The 19,340-nt window shown below is 39.8% G+C and overlaps 1 protein-coding gene across 6 annotated transcripts in view; it reads right to left on the bottom strand.

Annotated features, from left to right (window-relative positions):
• NYAP2 (neuronal tyrosine-phosphorylated phosphoinositide-3-kinase adaptor 2) overlaps nucleotides 1-19,340 on the bottom strand; it is a 137,054-nt gene that overhangs the window by 26,341 nt on the left and 91,373 nt on the right. For all 6 annotated transcript variants that reach the window (XM_008632590.2, XM_017732896.1, XM_017732895.1 and 3 more), the window contains 2 exons: nucleotides 9,969-10,178; nucleotides 1,947-2,050 (listed from right to left, as the gene is read on the bottom strand). In XM_008632590.2, the coding sequence (XP_008630812.2) occupies nucleotides 1,947-2,050; nucleotides 9,969-10,178 (314 nt within the window). The remainder of the gene's footprint in view (nucleotides 1-1,946; nucleotides 2,051-9,968; nucleotides 10,179-19,340) is intronic.

Here is a 19,340-nt window from a genome sequence, read left to right as displayed (position 1 = left end):
CTTAAGGAGAGAAAGCTTGCACTAGTTTATCTTGTTTTTCATGAAGTCACGACCATAGCATACATTATTCAATTAACAAGATCGCCCTCCCACAGTCACTTGAAAATTCCTCTTATCATCTTTGTTCCTTTCTTCTGTATGAATCGAGGTGGATTTTTCCCTCCACAGTTTCAGTGAACCCTGGCCGCAGCTTCTAAGAGGCTCATTATCTCTTCTATCACATCAGCTTCTGCTTTTGAGGCTTATTGTTTAGTTTTTAGTATAAACTGACAGGCTAAAATCCCTTCAAAACACCCAAGGTGCCTTTGTCACTGAGTAAACAGCAAAGCATCATGTGTGCTGTAAGACCCATTTAATCAAAAATATATACTACAGGAACACTGGGACACTGAAGACCTTTGAAAGTACAATTACCCTAATTTCTTCCTTAGATGAAGGAACACTTGATGTGTTATTTAAATGGGCCGTCATTTTGAATCTCCATTATGGATTTGACCTGCTTATGTAAAATATGCTTTAGAAATGTGCAGGGTTCTCTCAGGCTTTGTGTCTGGCAGCACTCAGAAGTAATACAATCAATCAGTTCATACAGGTTACAGAATTGTAACCTGTACAGACTAGGCTATCTAAATATAACCTTTCTAACAAGTTTCTGGCTGTCTGGAGTGAGTAAATCAACCTTACTCTTGTGGTCTTTGCTTTGGTCAAGATATTATTGGAGCAACTCACCAAGATACAAACACAAATATGTGATTATTGCAAAGCAGTCCTCAGGGAGATTCCCACTCAAACCTCAGTGACATTCAATAGGATTTTGGGGACTAACTCCTTGAAAGCCAGTCAAAAATTCTCCATCAAAATAAGGGTGCCTGGGTGTGCATACATGTATGCATGTGCACATAAATACATCTGTGCTCCTGTCTCCTTGTGCACATACATACCACACGTACGCACCAGTGATGCAGTGCCACAGTGCTTTGACAGAAGCCATTCACATGATGTTTAAGCAAAACCTCTTCTTTCAATTGCTACTCTCAGCTAGTTCTGTCAAACTAATAATACAGGTCTGTGCAACAAAATGGTACAATATCAGTATTAGCATATAAAATAAAGGTAAGTATAGGTTTCCCATGTCTTTATTTCTTTTCCATTTTTCCTCTATCGGAGAAATTTGCCAAACCCAAACGCTTTCATTTCTTCCTGTGTAGCAGTTTTGTTTCTGATGAGGACAAAAAAAGTACCTCTGTTTAAGATAAAAGGAGATGTTGCCCCTTTGATTTGTTCTTTTTTATTCCTAACAATGTACAGTAAATATAACTACAGTGGACTATTTAATAGTCCTGTAAGCATTACATTGTCTACAGCTGAAGAGAGTCTAGCTGCCTCAACTAAACAAAATCACTTGCTGTAAGAGCAGTTTTCAGGACAGTGATAAATCACAGTGTAATACAATCATGCATTAAGCTCCAACCAAATGTGAGACTGGCACAAATATTAAAGTACAACTGGGCAGAAGTCAAGTATGTACAAGTCATTGACAAACATTGGTGTAAGTGCTCTAGACAAGACATTTAAAAGAAATTTACATAAAAACATAGATGAAATTTATCAAAGTTTGATAAATTTTAAGACAGTAAAAAAGTACAGAAAACATGAAAAAATAAAAAACCCAGCCAGTTCATACAGTAAAGTTTTACTACATTTATATTACAGAATGAAGACAGAAAAAGATACAAGGAATTAAGAGCAAAGAAAATTCTGCTGGCTGTGGCCAGCGGAATTTCATTGCCAATGAGAGATGTGCACACACAGATGCACGCACACGCACAGAAAATAAAGACATAAACCAAAAAAATCATTTACTGTAACAAATGACAGACAGAGAGGTGAGAACATTTGGCAAGTTGCAGCACATGGAGTCATTCCCGATTGGCTAACGATGGTACCTGGCTCGGCTGGAGGTCACTGGGCTGCCTGAGCGGCGCCACAGACGGAGGAGGCACTCCTGACGTGGATGCGGACCGGCCTAACCGGCAACTTGCTTTAGACTCTGCAAAGGAAGAGAGCAGAAACACCAGTGAACGGGAGGAGGGCACTGCTGCAGCAAGCTGAAACACTGGGGACCCAGGATTTCCTCGGAATGGAGACTCCAGCCTCGGTAACGAGTTAAGGTCTTGGACATTTGGTTGAATTATGAGCAGAAGCTGAGATCAGAAGCGGGATTCAGGCAGGACTCGTGCCATGTCCTGGCCTCTTTGCTCTGGTATCTCTGAAGTATAGAGCATAAAACAGCAGACAGAATACAAAAGAAGCATTCTTGTTCCCCCCTCCCCTGCTCCCCAGCACTTTTTCTGCTCCTCATGTAATACAGCAGTGATTAAGGGAGTTACAGAGGCTTCTGGTTTCATCTCTCCATCCCAGAGCTGAGGGACATGGCAGCCCAAAGGCTGACTGTGCTGAAGGAAAGCATGAAATTCCAGAAAATGAAGGAGGCAGTATATAAAAGTGGTGAGGATACTGTCACACTTGGGGATTTGGAATGACACCAAAAATACTCGGGAATCTCATGTCAGTGGCAATGAACTGAGAGACATAAAGTAGGAAGAAAAGAGACAAATCAAAACATCAGCAGTAGCAAAGTCAGTTGCCCAGAATCAAGATGATAACAGAAGCAAAGTTTGCCTTGAGAGAAAGCTCCATTTTAGAGAAGAACTGCACAGAAATGACACAGTTATTTGATTGTCCTTCTGCTGTTTTATATGGAGTCATTTCTGAGAAGGCTCCCCATTGATTTCCAGCAGAGGTTACTATTGTACACACTGACACGAGGTGACCATGCAGCTCAGGAAGCCTGGACAAAGGGTTTTTATATCTAAGCCATGCTGACACCCATGTGCTACCCCAGTGTTCAGCTGGTCTGGAGGAAACTGTCTTTTCTTGAAACTGTCTTTTTCTGCCTGTTCCTCCCCAAGAAATTTTTTCGTCCTTACATTTCATTTATATGGCTGAGGGAACACCTCAGCCTATGACTCAGCTCAGATCAATGTGTTCATTCTCCTCATGTTTCATAAACCTTCTTCTCAACCCTGCATCTGCTTTTTCTATTTAGTGGGCAAACACTGAGAACATTTGCACGCACCAGGCAGACTTGATACAATGGCAGAGTCTCACTTTTTAGCATTGACAGTGCTGCTTTACCATGAATAACAAGTAATTATAATATCATGTTTCATTACAATTTAAAGAATTTTAGAATTCTTTTTAGATAAGGTTTGAGAATTCCTCCTATTCAATTCTGTGTTTTCAAGAAGAAAGGAAGGACCCATGCCTCGTGCAGTCGTGATTTAGCAAGTTTGCCTCTGAAGCACGTCTTTTGCCTGTGTCTGTCTGAAATTTATTTTCTCATGCCTCATTTACATAGCTGCTTTGTCTGTGTTTGTTTTACACTGATTTCTCTATTTCTTACGTGGATCTCTAGTATCACCACTAGCCACTGGTTGGGCCACAGCTTGAAAGGAAGATGTCCATCACCAGCATGTCCTTAAAGTCGCTTGGCACACGTTGGAAACTTGAGGACAGCTGGCACATTACTCCACATACCAGCAACATGCTGAAATGGATTCTTCCACTCTCACTGATGCTTTCTCATTGTCACCTTAAATGCTTATTTTCTTCAGATATTTCAGAATTCAATAGGGCATGGAGAAGAGCTATCCACTTATGCTGGAGCACTTAGACCAATGAAAGCATCTGTATGGGTGAATATTCATCAACTAAATATTAATAGGTTAGTTAACATCCAGCTGGCTGAGCAGCAAAAATATTTATGCTGTTCGCCAAATGCATTATTCAATTCTCTCTCTCCTAGTCAGCCTGTAAACACACCACAAGTCAACACAGCCATAGGCACACAGAAAGGAGCAGACTGGCCTCCTCCATAATCTTGCTTTTGTACATAGTCCACTGATTTGTTTTTTTTGGACTCGGGCAGTTATTCTGAAGGTTGATTAGATTTGTTTTTGTTCTGATTTCACACTGTCTGTGTGCCAGATTTCTGACTGTTCCTTTCAGTAATACAGATATAATAATAGATCTCATTATTGTATCTCATCTCTCATCTCCTGGAATTTTGCTGGGGTTTCAGAAAGGACAAGAATTGGGTTTTTTCAGTTTTTTTTCTCTACTGCTAAGTAGAGATTCTGTTTCTGCTGCGACAAGCAGAATGAGACACTCAGCACATAAAAAACTCCAAGACACTGTCTGATTATGCTTCTGAATTATTTTCTTTGCTTTAGGAAAGCTGAAAGAAGTGTCATAATTTCCAATTTGGATCTATGTGCAACAACAAGAGATTACCATTTCCTTGCCAAAGAGACTCCTTTCATCTGGCATCAAAGAAATAAAACCTATCACATGTGGATGAAGTATTAGTTCCTTTATCTCCCTGTAATATATGGTACAGTATTGAGGAAACTTGTGATTTCCATGGTGATCCTCACCAAAAGGTGCTTCAGACATGGCTCCATCTAGCTTTTGTGTCTCAGTGGCAATATTTTTAGACCAAATAAATACTGTATTCTACTGTAATGAGTGGTCTGAGTAACAGCTTCACACTGCACACCACTGTGGGGGAAAAATAGTACATAAATGGTCTGCTGTTTAAGTGCTGCCCATCTCACTGCTTTGTATTCTGCAGCATGTTATTTTTCAGCTGTGGTCAGCTTATTCACTGTACTGGGGCTGTCTGTGTTTTCCTATTTAATGCCGAGAATCTCAAAGGAAGAACTACTGCTAGCAAATATCAGGGATGGTTTCTAGTGTTTATAAATTCATGTTTCTCTCTTGAGGATGATATTGAGACAGCTCAGTATTAACATCCAAAATGAGTAGTCTTGGACTTCTTGACAAGTCCCCTTAGTGACAGTAATTCATGGTGTGGAGCTGAATTCTATCAGCCATCTGGATAAGCACATAGAGAAGGTTCTGTAGGCCAGAGGATGCAGGACATGTGAGCCATTAGAAATGCCCCTTGCAATCAATGGGCAGCATGAGGTTTGAATTCAGCAGATTCTTGGGGGCAGCCAGAAAGCTGTGAAATGTTATGCACAAAAATTTTCGTAAGATTCAATTGTTGTATTTAGAATTTTAGTGGTATTATTTTGCACAGCTTCAAATGTCACATCTCTAACACTGTAACATGATATGAAAAATGTGCTGCTGGTCTCTGGGAGCCAGGTGCAGTGTAGTGCTAGGAGGGGATGGTGGGCCACTGGGCCTCAGTCCCCTCTTATGGCACCCACAGTGGCCACAACACTCGGACAGTGGAGTGCGACCACAGGCCCCTCACACCAAGCAAACCCACATGCAAAATCATCTGCAATGAGCCGAGCACCACTGCACTCTCAGGTTTAAACTCAGCCCTGACAGCACCAGGAGCATTACACATGGACGCAAGCAAGCATATAGATCCAAAGGGCAGCATTAAGGATGAGAATTTTAGGAGAGACTGTGCAACACAGAAATACAGGCTTTCCAAACACAAATAGGATTTCCTTGAAGTTGGGTATTTAATTATGTGTCTAAGAACTCATATAAATAGCTTATTTTCCAAAACTGCAAGGGCTGCCATCATGACTAAAGATGTGGAGGCTTGGCTGATTGCATTTGGGACACGGGATGTTGTAGGATTTTCCTCAATAAAGCACGGTGCTGAAATGCCACAAGATTTTATGGAAATATTTTCAATCAGTTTTATACCAATGTTCTATGGCTTTCTATATTCTCCAGAAGTACAACAATTCTTCATGATTTTTATTTTTGGATCTTAATGGGAAGAGTTCTTTATTCATCCAAGGAAGCCTTCATTCTGCCTATCCTAATCTTAATTCAAAAAAATACTCTGGCTGTCACTTACATTGGAGAAGCTTCTTATCCTGTCACAGTCTCTTCTTTGCACATAAAAAGAGAAATATCGCTTATTTTCTACAGCTGCCAAGAAATGCGTTTTGAATTAAACAAGGCAATGTGACAGGCTGAGAGCAATCACATAAAAAAAGAAAAAAATAGAAGAAAAAGAAGAAAAAGAAAGCATGCATGCTGGAAAAATACATCACACCAAGTATGTTCATACTGGGCTAAAAAGAGATGAGTAAGCTGAAATATAACTTGAAATTATGCAGCATTAAGATGGGATAAACTACATAGTATTCCATTACCTAAAAAAAAAGTATTTAGTACTTTACTATTGGCAGAAGCCAATTAGTACTAAAATATCACAGCAGCATGTCAAACTGAACAGTTTCCACAAAGGGAGCACTGAACCTGCGGAACTCAGCGTTACCAGATATCAAAGGTCAGAAGTTTAGCAAATCTCAAAATCAAGTCAGGTAGTGAGTAAAACCACATCTGAAAGGAACCCTCTATTTAGGTTTAGGGATACTTTGCCCAAAGGGAAAAGCTGTTAGTGGAATATACTTTGTGTCCTGAAATATGAGTGTTTATTTTCTTTGTAAAGCTTTTGTCATAGGATTTGGCTGTGTCTGTTTGGTGTTTCCTGGCATCTTTGAAATACAAGTAAATGTTATGTATCTTTGTTCAGGTTTTTTGTGTGTGTTTTTCTTACACCCAGGCAATATTTTTACTCCAGTCAAAATCTGTGTGATCCCACATCCAGGAGGTCACACACCAGGACTATGAGCATTGGCAGGATGCCCTCAATGTGCAGATCCCAGTACTGCTCATTTTATTTTAGGTGACAGGTACTGCTTAGGAAGAGCTTGTGTGCAGAAAATATGAATGACCAGTGCGGGCAAGGTCTGGGCCTCACTGGGCAGTTACATAAAACCCCAGCATTAAGTTGCCTTCATTTGGAGAATCCTTGCGGATTTAGGAGTACAGTGATACTGCCTGTGAGGAGAAAATGCAGGTTGGTAGGAGTACTGAGTTGTCTTTGTGTGAAGCAGACCTGGCTGGCATGAACTCATATTTTGCTGCTATTCCCTTCTTACACCAATGGATACACCTTGCACTCTGGGCTTCCCAGGCTTTGCCCTATTCCCAAAGAGATAAACTTAAAATATTCATTACTTTTAGAAATAAACAACGATGGCCAGTAATTCCAGTGAAGGGTGAACATTTACTCCCTTCCTGCTTATATACAACATTTTCAGATGGAATACTTATGGCTGGCTGCGTGACAAGCTGGTGGTGATTCAAAACCAGGACACAATAGAGCATCTGAGATTTTTAAAGGCAGGGCAGTGCCTGTCTTCAGCAGCAGGTGGCAATGCAAAATGCTTCTTCGTTGCAGTTAGGAAAAAATCAGCAACATTCCAGAAAATACTCTTCAAGTCTCCTGGAGTGAAGTTATACAGATTCTGTGTTACAGATTGTGTTTGGCTGTTCACTACAATTGCACTGACTTTCCTAAAAGTCACCATGCCCCATAAGAAATTATAGGATGCCAAGAAACAGAAAGTGCCCTTTACAAATTCTGTCACAGAGCAATCAGGCATTAGAGACAGTGATAGCTGTGTGCAGCTGACAGTCTAGTCTCTTGGAACAAAATGGACAGAAAGTTCAAGATTCTGTTTGGAGATGGCTCATTCTCCCTCTTACTAGCAATTTCAGAGTTGGGGAGAACCCACCAAAAATCAGTATTCTCACTCAGGATTTTGCTCAGGCCATCCCAATTCCCAGCTCATCTGTGCTGGAGCACAGCTGCCTGATGAGCACACGTGGGAAGTCCGTTCACACCCTTTCTCTTTTACAGCATAGCAATTCAACCCCTTTTTTAAAAATTTATTCCAATGTTGCCCTAATAAATGCCTGTACCAGTGTGAAATAGGAGGCAGGTACCAAACTGTGGTGTTTCAAGGACATGTCTGCACAAAAAAAAGTAGCCTTTTTTTCTGTTATCTACAATGTTGCAAAGAGAGAGCAACAGCAGCGACAACCGTACTGGGGACTGCCTTGATTTTATTTGGTCCTGTGGTAAATCTAAGTTCTGATTACTAGCACAGAATTACTTTATCTCCTTGACTCCAGAAACCATTTGTATTCATACGAAAGTATTAAATCTCTCTTCTTGCATTCTGTTACAGTTCTAATTTAATTGCAGAGAACGAGCTGTTACAGTTCATGTACAAGTTCATTGAGGTGAACTGTGTACAGCATTCTCAATGCAGTGTCTCACCGAGTAAAGGTAAAACATGTTGCTCAGGCAACAGCAAGAGACAGGGGAAAAAATATTCAGGGCAGATGAGAGGCAGTATTCATCAAATAAAATACCGTAAATCTGCAGGGAAAGAAAAGTCATAATCAGCTCTCAGATTTTAATCATAGAAAGGAGTCAAAATTCAGCCAAGAAAATAAAATTTTTCTTTGACAGTCCTAGCAATGTAAGGCAAAGTCACAGTTAACTAAATCAAGGCATGATTCAACAACTATTACAGTTTGCTGATGCCAAATGGAGATTGAGGCCAACATGTTTTGTCTGCTTTTGGAGATCAACCAACTCTTTGAAATAAAACTGCTGCAGAAACATTGGACAGCAGTTTTATATTTTGCTAAGAGCTTACTCTTTAATTTTAACTTCTTTACTACTCTGCTCCATAGTGTCATCTTGCAGAATTGAAGACATACATACATACCTTTGGTCTAATTATCGGATGTCCCAATACTTTGATGTGGTAACTTTAAACCCATCCTTTTACCTGCATTAGCACAGATGATGCTCTAATACACTGGGAGCAGAATTTTTACCAAAAGCTATGAGCTAATCTGGAAAATTCCCACCTTCCAGGAAGCTTTGTGAGAACAGACAAGTAAGCAAATGGCAGTAACACACAAAAAACCTGTGCTAGAGTCATAAGATTTGCAGAAAATTCACTGCACCAAGAAGGACTGTTTGGGGGGTCTGTAGCAAGAAAAGCTGGACTACATGATTGCTGCAAATGACATGTCACATCAGCAGACTCGTCAACTTATACACTGAATTTCAGGTGTCATTTTCAGCAATTCAGGGACAATGTGAGTCCCATTATCACACAGCGATGTTCTGGGTGAGGCGTGAGCATCTCTGCTTGCTCAGCAGTTTAAGTAGCCATTGCTGGCACTCACTGCCCAGAAGATCTCTCATGCAGGAATGATTTCTTGTCTGAGTTGCTCGTTCATGCTCTTACTGAACGTTGACCATGAGGCTTCAGTACTAGATATGGCAACTGTCCTTAAAGGGGGTATTTTTCATAGTCCAAATAATATGCAATGAAGTTACTCTTTTATGAGAGCTGTCAAATCTCAAAAGTACCCATACAGTATTCATGCAAGGGCCATAGATATCTCTTTATGGATGTCTATTCATTTATTAGTTCTGTTTGTCTTAGTCAATTTATAAACAAGACTGCATTATCATGCCATGGTTTATGGCAATTTACTATTTAATATGTAAACATTTTTGATTAGTAAAATGAACAGGTGTGAATCTGAGACTTCTGAAATTCATAGTCACTTTTCTAGAAATTTCTGTACAAGCAAAAAGCAAAGGCTGCCTGTGTCCTGTCACTGTGCCCCTCAGTAAGGCAGCCTTGCTCTTGCACAGTGTATTTCTGTTACTTTATGTGATATCTGAATTTATGAACTTCTTTCTGAGGTGCCATCCTGGGGGTCTCTTTGCCACAGTGTCCCTTTTCAATGTCAGGTGGAATTCTTTACTTCTTTTAAGGCAGATGACCAGCATGTTTACATACTCCTACTCCGTGCCACCTTCCCAGCTGTTCCAGCACAGAGCATAAGCAGACAGCACAAGGCCTATCAGTGCAGCAGTCAATGGGCAGGGACAATTCTAGAAGGCATTTGGAAGTCTAACATCTTCCAAGAATCTGGATGCTTACCCACATCTGTGTATCTTTAGAGATTCTTCATCTCACAGGAGATTCATTAGACCTTCCCTGCTCTGCAACTTGACATACCTGAGCTGTTGCCTCCAGCCAGCATGGTTGGGCTGACAGAGGATCTCCCCAGCCTGCTGGACACCACAGGGGGGCCTGGCGTTCCATCCCATTCCTGAGCTTTCCCTGGCTCCCTAGAGGAAGCTGTTCCATGATGTCCTCTCTCTTTGTTTTCCAGCTTTGGTAGTGGTTCAGTGCTGTGACTTCTGATCTTCAGCTCATCTAGTGGTTCTATAAAATACACAAGTGCACATTTTGTTATAGAGTGACTGCTAATCATCCACATCATGCAATAATCTTTTGAAAAATACTCCGTACATATCAATCACAAATCCTTTAAGAGCAATTTATAGCATGGTTTTACCATCTAGGCCAAAACCCTGTAGTTTACATAGGTTTCAATACACTTTTTTAATTATTAAAACCATACACCATGCAGCAGATGGATAAAATGTAACTTTTCTGTTACAATTTTTATATGCCAGGAAAATAATTTTGAAAATAGTTTCCTACCAAATTGTAGTTTATTAAGAATTTATAGAAATACTTGAAATCTTTTCAGCTGTCATTTCATTGGGAGCAAGTTCTTCTTCAGGCACTTTCTAAGGAAGCTCTCTCCTAAGGCAATATTGTGCAAGCAACATACCTGTAGTTCTCATAAGCTCTAATAAAAGCACACAATCCACAAAACAAAAGAGCACAAATCCATTTTGGGTGTGCCCAGCACCATAACGCAGGGAATGAAATTGCACTTGGCTGGAAAATCCTTGGAGTCAGAAAATTACTTTCTGCTTGCAACACCACAAGTCAATGAAAAGAGGAGCCATTCAAAACACAGTTGAATGATTTTTTCAAGTGAAGCAGAGATGTCTGCTTTCTTCATGGCTGATGATTTTCTGTTCTTTTCTCAAGACCCTAATTTCTTTTCTTGCAGGTTGAGCAATGCATGGAGAAAGAATTCATTCCTTCTCTTTTCCATCTGTAGCTGTGAAAAATTCACATGGAAAACTAGATACAGAAGAAGTTTGCTCTTTAGTTGTAAGAGCTAATTACAGTGCTGATCAGTTATTCAAACTGCTGCTTACCTCCTTTTGAAAAAAATTCAGTTCTCAGTTTGGAATTTTATGTCTCAAATCCAAAGAGATGCTTACATGATACTCTCAGTTCTAGTCACACAGGTTTAAGATAGAGATAAAAATCTTCCCTTGAGCTCTATCTCAAAAACTTTTAGTGGCTTCAAGGGACTTTAGAAGGTTTGAGAGAGCCAAGCACAGAGAAAACATGAGGAGCCATTCAGAGGCTGGAGGTGACAGCAGCTCCCTGAGGGACCCATGCTGGATGGTGGGGGCCTGGCTGAGCAGGACTGACAGTCTGAGCAGCCACATCCTCTCATGGCCAGGAACTGGGACTGTTCAACAGGGTCATCACTCAGATGATACAAATCCCTTTGATTTGCTTGTGGCTCAATACCCCACAGACTGTCACCAGCAGAACAGCAAACAGTGGAAGGTGCACTGTCAGACATCTGTGGTAGGTAGAGACCCCACCTATGCACAACAGTGACAAAATCTCACGTTGTTTTGGGTTCTTTGACATTCCCATCTGCAGATGAACTTGATGAGTAACAACACAGACAGCCTGGGGTTTCCTCAATGAAACATCATACAGGAAATATGTAAAAATATCTAACTGGATATGCAGTACAAGATGTAATCATTAGTTTATTTTGTGAATTACTATTGGTTAATAGCAAAATTTAATGTTAAGGATATCTTACCACAGCCTTCAAGTAGTAACACTCCATGAGAAAATGATCAAACAACCCCGGGCTGGAAGTCATAAATAGGATTCAGTGACATTTTATGTGACAAAGACCTTCAAAACTCAAACCTCTTCCATGAACTTCTAGGTCACTTACCTACTTTAGTGTATGCAAAAAGACACTGCAATGAAAATCCAAAGTGTTTGTTTTTTCTAGCTGGTAACCCCAGCAGGGTACAAGGTTGAATAACAGTCTGTATCAATATAACATGACATCTGCCTTTCAGGGACCTTTCCTATGAGATGTCTGTGACACAGATCTGTCTGTGACTGCACAGAGAGACCTGCTAATACAAAGAGCTGTGCAAAGAGAGGGAGAGCCCAAATTATTACCAGGATTTGAACTGTTTCGGTTGACAGCATGGAGCTATCAAACATACTGATGTACTTTTTCACATAACAGATGCATGCAATCATATGTGATTTTTTTCTTCACACCAATAACATTCACTTCTTTAAGATACTACTTATCTGGGAAAAGATACAAACAAAGTTTCAAAATTCTTTGGAAATGCACGCAGTCCTTTTTCCCACTAGTACAGGATGGTGTCTAGATTGCAGTTTATTCTTTACAGCAAAATGAAGAGAAAGCCAAAAGACTAGGATGTGTTTTCAAAAAGTCAGAATTGGACCCTGCAAGTGCCCAACCAAATTAATGCAGCATTCAATAGAGTTAATTTACTATGTCATCCAGCTGCTCCTGGAAATGCTGTGATTACCTTAGTGAAAACCTTCTCTGTGTGTGCCTCATTGACACTACTTGAACACCACCCCTTGAAATTTCACACACATGCAGTCAGCCCTTGTCACAGTGGAAATGCTCTGGCTGAGTGTGGAGCTAAGGATTTATCTACTTCAGTTTACTTAACAGAGAAACATTTGTACTTGTTGCCTGATAAAAATGATTTATGCATTCTCAGTTTTATTGTCAGCCGAATCAAAGCACAGCAGTTCTCTACAACCAGCTGGAAACTGTGGAAATATTCAGACTAAATAAAGATTTGGTTTATAGTCTAGTTCTTTATAAGGTGTAGAAAATCAGTTTTCAGCTGGCTGTCTAGACTTTGTAAATTTACATTCCACTATCCTTTCTTGGGGATTTTCAGTTCACAGTTTATCTGAAAAGTAATATATCCTAAAAATGAAAAGCAGATTGAATCAGATTATAATGTCATGTAACCCATCACAGAGCCTGAATCATTATTATTTGGTGATCACTATCAGTAACACTGATACACAGAAAACAACATGTCAGTGTTTTATGTAGTTTTCTGTAATATTAATTTCCAGCTCACTTGTGAATACAGAAAAAATGAAAAAGAAAATTATTGCCTCAATTTTACTCAAATATTTTGGGGAGGATTTTAGAATAATTTCAGCTTCTTTAATAAATGACAATGGGAATCAAACTCAATTTAAAAACAAACATTAAAAATCACTCTGCTAACTTCTCGGTTGACTGAAAGAGCACTTCAGTTCCAGTGTGCCCAGGACAGCTCCAGAAATGCAGAATGCTCCTTCTCCAGGTCTCAGCCCATCACTGGCATATTTGTTGACTGTCCCAGCCACTTGGATGTTTTTATCTTGTCAACTACTCCCTGCTGCAAATGTAGCTCCACAGAGCAAGCTCGGTGGCACAAATTATTGTGTCATAAGAGCACATTCCCTGCTCCACGTTTTGGCTCCTGCAGCCTGGCACAAGGCATTGGCAGAGAGCAGAAGATGCCTGTAGCTGCTGGCTGTGGTTACCTGTGGGGTGGGGATCTTACCATCCACTGAAAAGTAAACCAGGATATTTTACACAGAGTAACCCTTTATAAAAGCTACAGCAGGATTTAAATGGCCACTTTATCCCTATTGATCCCATACTGAAAACAGGAACTCTTATCAGTCAGACACATCTATGTATGCACACACACAGCTGAAAGGTAACAGTAGCTGCTGCACAACTCTTTTTTGTTTATTTGGGAAGTGCAGAAACAAAGGTTGGATCTAGGTTATCTTGTACTGTTAAAAACCTTCCTTTGGAGTTAAGAAATTATGCTGGGAGCTCACTGAATCTTACGGTGGCCACCAGAAAGTCTTTTCACTGTCAAGTGCTACTTTTTGAAAAGCTGAAATTATTATGGAAAGCATCTTTATTGTTCAATACTTCTTCCACCAAAATGGTACATAAAAATGTAAATTTCAAGAAATAATTCACTGCTTTAAATATTTATGGACACAGTTGGTTAAACTGCCATAAAGGCACTCAAATGTTTCAAGCACTTCCAGCTGTCATTGTATTTCAATATTTAAAGATATGCATTTTTCTTATTTATTTCACCTGAATCTCAGACTTTTCCATTTAAAGTATGAGATGGTTAAAATCTCTTATAAAGTACATATTTTACAAGTAACTGGCATGTACAATCTCCCCTCTAGGAAAGGTCTCCTAATAGCTGTGCACTAGGTAAGGCTGGCACATGAGCTGTGGCAGTAGAAAACCTAGAAGTGCTCAGGGAAGTGAGAAAAAAATGGAGCCCGTTGTAACTTGGACCTAAGAAAACTGAAATTACAGCTACAGAAACATCTTACCTAAAAAGCTATCATTCAAATGAGTATAACTCTGCGGCCAGTCTGCCACTCTGCTCTTAAACACAAATTAATTTCAGGTCCAGGTGGCTTCTTAGTGCCATGCTAAGTGATAAATAGCAGAACCTTTATTACTGCTTGGGGTTTTGGGGAAAGAAAGAAAGCAATTGTCTTAAGGAACTTAAATCGAGGATTGCTCTCTGCCATCTCTCTCAGCTGTGAGCTGAAATGTATAAGATAATCCATACATTATTAATTTATTCTTTTTTTTTCTTTGTGTTTGTTATAAACCTAAATAAATAATATATCACTCTAGGCGGAATTCACATACTGGGGGAAGCAAATGGTCTAAAATTCAGTATTCCCATTCAGGTGCAAAGCAAAGTCATTTGGGATGGGGTTTAGATGTGAGCCAGAGCTCCCGATCTCCTCCAGCCTCGACATATCAGACCTCACCTCGTCCGGCCGCAAGGTGGGCGTGGCCCTGGCTGAGGGAGCAGGAGCACAGAGCACCCCAAGTGCACACCTGGACGGGTGCAGATGCAGGATTAGACTGCAGCCAGCACGTGTGTTTGATGGTCAGAGCAACCTGAGACGTGCCGCAGGCACAGCCCCACCAGTGTCCCTTCTGCCACTGCTGGCACCACGGCAGCCTGTGCCCGTCTGACTGAGCACTTCCACAGGCACTGCATGTAGAGCCTTTCCTACTGAGCCTTTCAGAGAACTGCAGAGTTTCTTCTTTCTGCACCCCAGGGCTTTTTATTTACCTTTATTACACATTTAAGAATTAGAGCCGCCTCTTAATGGACTTCCTGATGTGTGGTGCATTGTCTGCTTTGCAGAGTAGTAAATTTATCCCAACCTCTCCCAAAGAAAAATAACCAGCTATTAAAACCACATGCAAGAAACATGGATGATGCTTAGTGTTTAAAAAAAAAAACAAAAACCAAAAAACAAAGAGCATATCATACTGTCAGTGAAACCCATATCCTCATTTTTATTAACTATAGTGGTTTGTCTATTCTGACTTCATCCGCTTGCTAATTAAGCAGAAGTTTGCTTTGCATATCAATTTTTAATACCCCTTTTTTACAGTTAAGTGAGAGTTGCAGCAGCCAGCTTGTTCAATTAAAAGCAGCTCTGACCTAGTTCCATGTAAAATCAATAGAAAGCCTGAAAGAGTCTCAGAAACCATCTAACATTTAGGAAGAAATGGCTGAACTGCTTCTTGGTGTTCATGGAGCACATGTTTTTGTGAGCAGTATGGGGCTTTTTTCTGTTTTATGTGGTGAAATCCAGTGGAGATCACATCTGCCTGCTACAGACAGCAAAGGGAGAAGAGAGATTACTGAGAAAAATGCATTTGGTTGATTTTCTGTGGCTGTCCCAAACCTGGTAAGTGTGCAATCCTGGTTAGGAAAACAAGACAGGAAAAGAAAAAGCCACAATACCACTAACTGAAAACTAATAAAAGAAGGGATAGATTTATACCAAAATATTTATACCATAGATTTATCAACCAAAGCTTTAGAATAAAAATATTCAATGAAAATTATGAAAGTTATGATCTGGTTGAAAAAATAGAATTCTTTAAGTTTCAATAAACTTTGTCTGGCAGCATTAGTCCCTTAAAACACGAGTTTTTAAAAATTCACCATTGTAAGACATATTCAACACTGCTTCATGTCCTATGGTAAGAGGAAAAATCCTCTTGTATATTGACTGAAATAAAGGAAAACCTGTTTTTACTATTGAGTAAGGAGAGACATTTTCCATCCCTGGAAGTGTTCAAAAAATGTGTGGATATGGCACTTGAGGACACGGTTTAGTGGTGAACATGGTGGTCGTGCTGGGCTGACAGTTGTAACTAATGATCTTAGAGGTCTGTTCCAACCTTAATTCTGTGATTCTATGATTGGTCCAAGATGACCATATTTTGGCATATATTACAGAAGTGATGACAATCACCTGTTTCTAACAGGGCCATCATTATTTCTTAATTATTTACTCTGTGCTTGATCTTTTAAGTGGAAGATATGCACTGTACAGATATGCTACTAAAGCAAATAAAAGCAGTGTCCTGGGACTCTCAACATTACATCAAACAGCATTCTTGGCACTCTATTAACAAGTTTTATACTTAATTCAGACTAGTCACAATTACATAATTAAGCAGAACACTTTATTCTCTGACATTCACTGCATTTTTCTTTTTTATCATTTTTCTTTCAGAGCTTGGAATGCTGGAAATTGGTGACTTGCACTTAGAAAAACCTCAACAGAAACCTGTGTCCTCCGGTGCCTTTTTGTGCAAAAACCTAATTACAGCAAGTCAAAGGGAATTTTGTTATTGACTTCAACAGAGCAAGGGTTTTCCTTCCAGCAGTTATTAGCTGGGGCTAGCCAGCCATGCTGATTCCTATGAATGTATGGAATAGCTGATCATGGGGAGCTGCACCCCGATCTGCTGATAATCCAGGCTGTGCTTTCAATTAAAAAACCAAATGTGTGCACATATATTTCATACTCATAGGTGGGTATGAACAAGGTCTACGACTGTTTGCAGCAAATAGGATTTAAGTAGGAGAAGGAAGAAGCCTAATTTGAAAAGTCTGAGTGTGCCAGGCTTGTGAAACTTTGGTTTCACTCCATTAGCCTTGGACTAATTAGCAACATGCATTACACACAAGCACGGACTTCCATGCCCACCCTAAACTCCATAATGACCAAAGAAAACACTGTTAATGAAAACCGTAATGAAACTGTGGAAATCAGTAGCTGTAAAAGGTGGCCCAACTGTTACATGGCATTTGATTTGAAGGGATGGTACCTACTCTTACTTAAAGGCTTTCCTTCTCAGCCCTGTTCATTCCACCTCACACTCATTCTGTTATTCAGGTTCTTAAAATACCCTTGATCTTTGGATGAAGACACGATGGTTTGAGGGGCCTGCACAGATCCTAGCACAGTATGACAAGAAATCAGAAGGCAAGAGTGAGCCAAAAGAGCTGAAGTATAGAGAAATTTCAAGAAAAATGTTTTTGTAGGAAGTTCATGACCTTATGTTTCAAAGCTTCACTTCAAAAACATCAATCTTTCATAGAAGTCCTGACTATATTAAACTTGTCAACACTCTTTTGTCAAGTTTTCCGCTGGAAAACAGCCTTTGAACTATTTCAGGAGTTTGAACGTAAGGTTTTTCCATAATCTGAACACTTTAATTTTTTCTAAAATGTATGTTTTTATCCAGATTCAGTAGTAAATATTAGTCAGAAAATGAAGATACAGTGAAGGATATGGATTGTGGAAACTGGAGACAGAAACCCTCCCTTTCATATGTGCACATAAAAATACCAAAGTTGAAGTGAAAATGGCTTTCTTTCCTGGATATTTTGTCTCTGGTTTAACTAGCTTTATGAAAAACATTTTTATAAATGCATTTCTCTTTATTGGTTTCATTAATGAATTAGAAAATTTTCCTTTCATTATTAGAACACACATGCCAACTGCACAGCTCTCCTTTTATGCAGCATGTTACCTGCAAAAGGGAATCCTGACACTTCCTGAGCACTGGCTTCATCTGAGTTCTGCTCTGTTTTACAGAGCCAGGCACACACACACTAATATTGCTGTGCAACCTCTGTGGCAAGCCAGCTGGGTCAGGATCCCAGGCAATTTTTGCTCTGCAAGTAAATGGTCTCTGTTATAGGATAAAACCTTCATGTCGTTCTGGCTTTCTCTGCATTTTGACAGAATTAATTATTTTAGGCCCTCCCCACATTCTAGTTAGAGGTTTCATTTTGTGAACTGGTTTTATTCTTGCTAGAAAAGCAACTGTGAAGCCATGCCAGCACAGACTTCCGATATTGAGGAAATAAGTAGAATTGCAGATGGTCTTGTAACAGCTCTGGCTGATGACTGTGCCTGCAAGGCCTTACTATTATTTTCTTCACAAGTAGGCTGAGCAGCTACTGTGGCTGGCACAAGGCTGTCTGTCTGTGTTACAGCACATACAAACTACATACAAATTACACAAACATTGCTGGAGCAGTAGATTAGCTACAGATTTCCTAGAAGAAGGTACTTTTTGAATCATGAATTCAAATTCACACACAAAAATAAAGTAATTGCCATCTTCAGCAAAATTAAACACACAGTTTCTCTCTTTCAGATGAGTAGTTAAAAGAACAATGGTTTTCCATACTCCTTCTTAAATGCCAGATAAAGTGCTAATTGCATGTTACTGTTTTATCAGTAAAATAATTATTAGGGATGGATAATTCTGTTCAGAGGAGTGAAAGGAACGTGAACCTTCACATAAAATTGAATGTAAAGGAACCTGATTTTTTAATATGCATGATTATCCTCACAATTATTTCCTCAATGTTCCTGTACTTTTCACCTTATCTATACCTAGCATGTTTGTACACCCCAGCAATTTCATAGTTTGATATTTGAATCATTTACATGTATAACCTAAATAAAACTACTTCCAACACTTTGATTTATCTTGTTACTGATAGAGTCTTGGAAGGTTCAGAGAAAATTGCAGGGGAAGCAGATCTACTTTTCCTCCATTAAGAGCCTAAGACTCTTTATCAGAATATTACCCCTTCTCCCAGGCAACTAATGAGAGCAAATGAGGAAATGGCCTCAAACTGCACCAGGAGAACTTCAGGTTGGACATCAGGAAGAACTTCTTCACTGAGAGAGTTATCAAGAATTGGAACAGACTGCCCACAGCAGTGATGGAGTCACCATCCCTGGAAGGGTTCAGGAGATGACAGTCTATTCTTTGCTTTGCAAGGTGGTGTTTGGTCAAAGGTTGAACCTCATCCAGAAGGTCTTTTCCAACCTCGGTGACTCTATGGGTAGATTAGATAATACACTGACAGAAATGTGCAGCATATCATGCGTTCATTCACTACTCAGTGTTTATATTATTCACTGCAACATTCTAGAAACCAAAGTACAGAGTGGTTTTGCAGGGAATGGCAA

The sequence above is a fragment of the Corvus brachyrhynchos genome, unplaced genomic scaffold (genome assembly GCF_000691975.1).
Source record: "Corvus brachyrhynchos isolate BGI_N302 unplaced genomic scaffold, ASM69197v1 scaffold435, whole genome shotgun sequence".
In the NCBI taxonomy this organism is placed as follows: Eukaryota; Metazoa; Chordata; class Aves; order Passeriformes; family Corvidae; genus Corvus; species Corvus brachyrhynchos.
The sequence above is the reverse complement of the archived record's forward strand: the minus strand, read 5'-3'. Positions and strand labels throughout refer to the sequence as shown.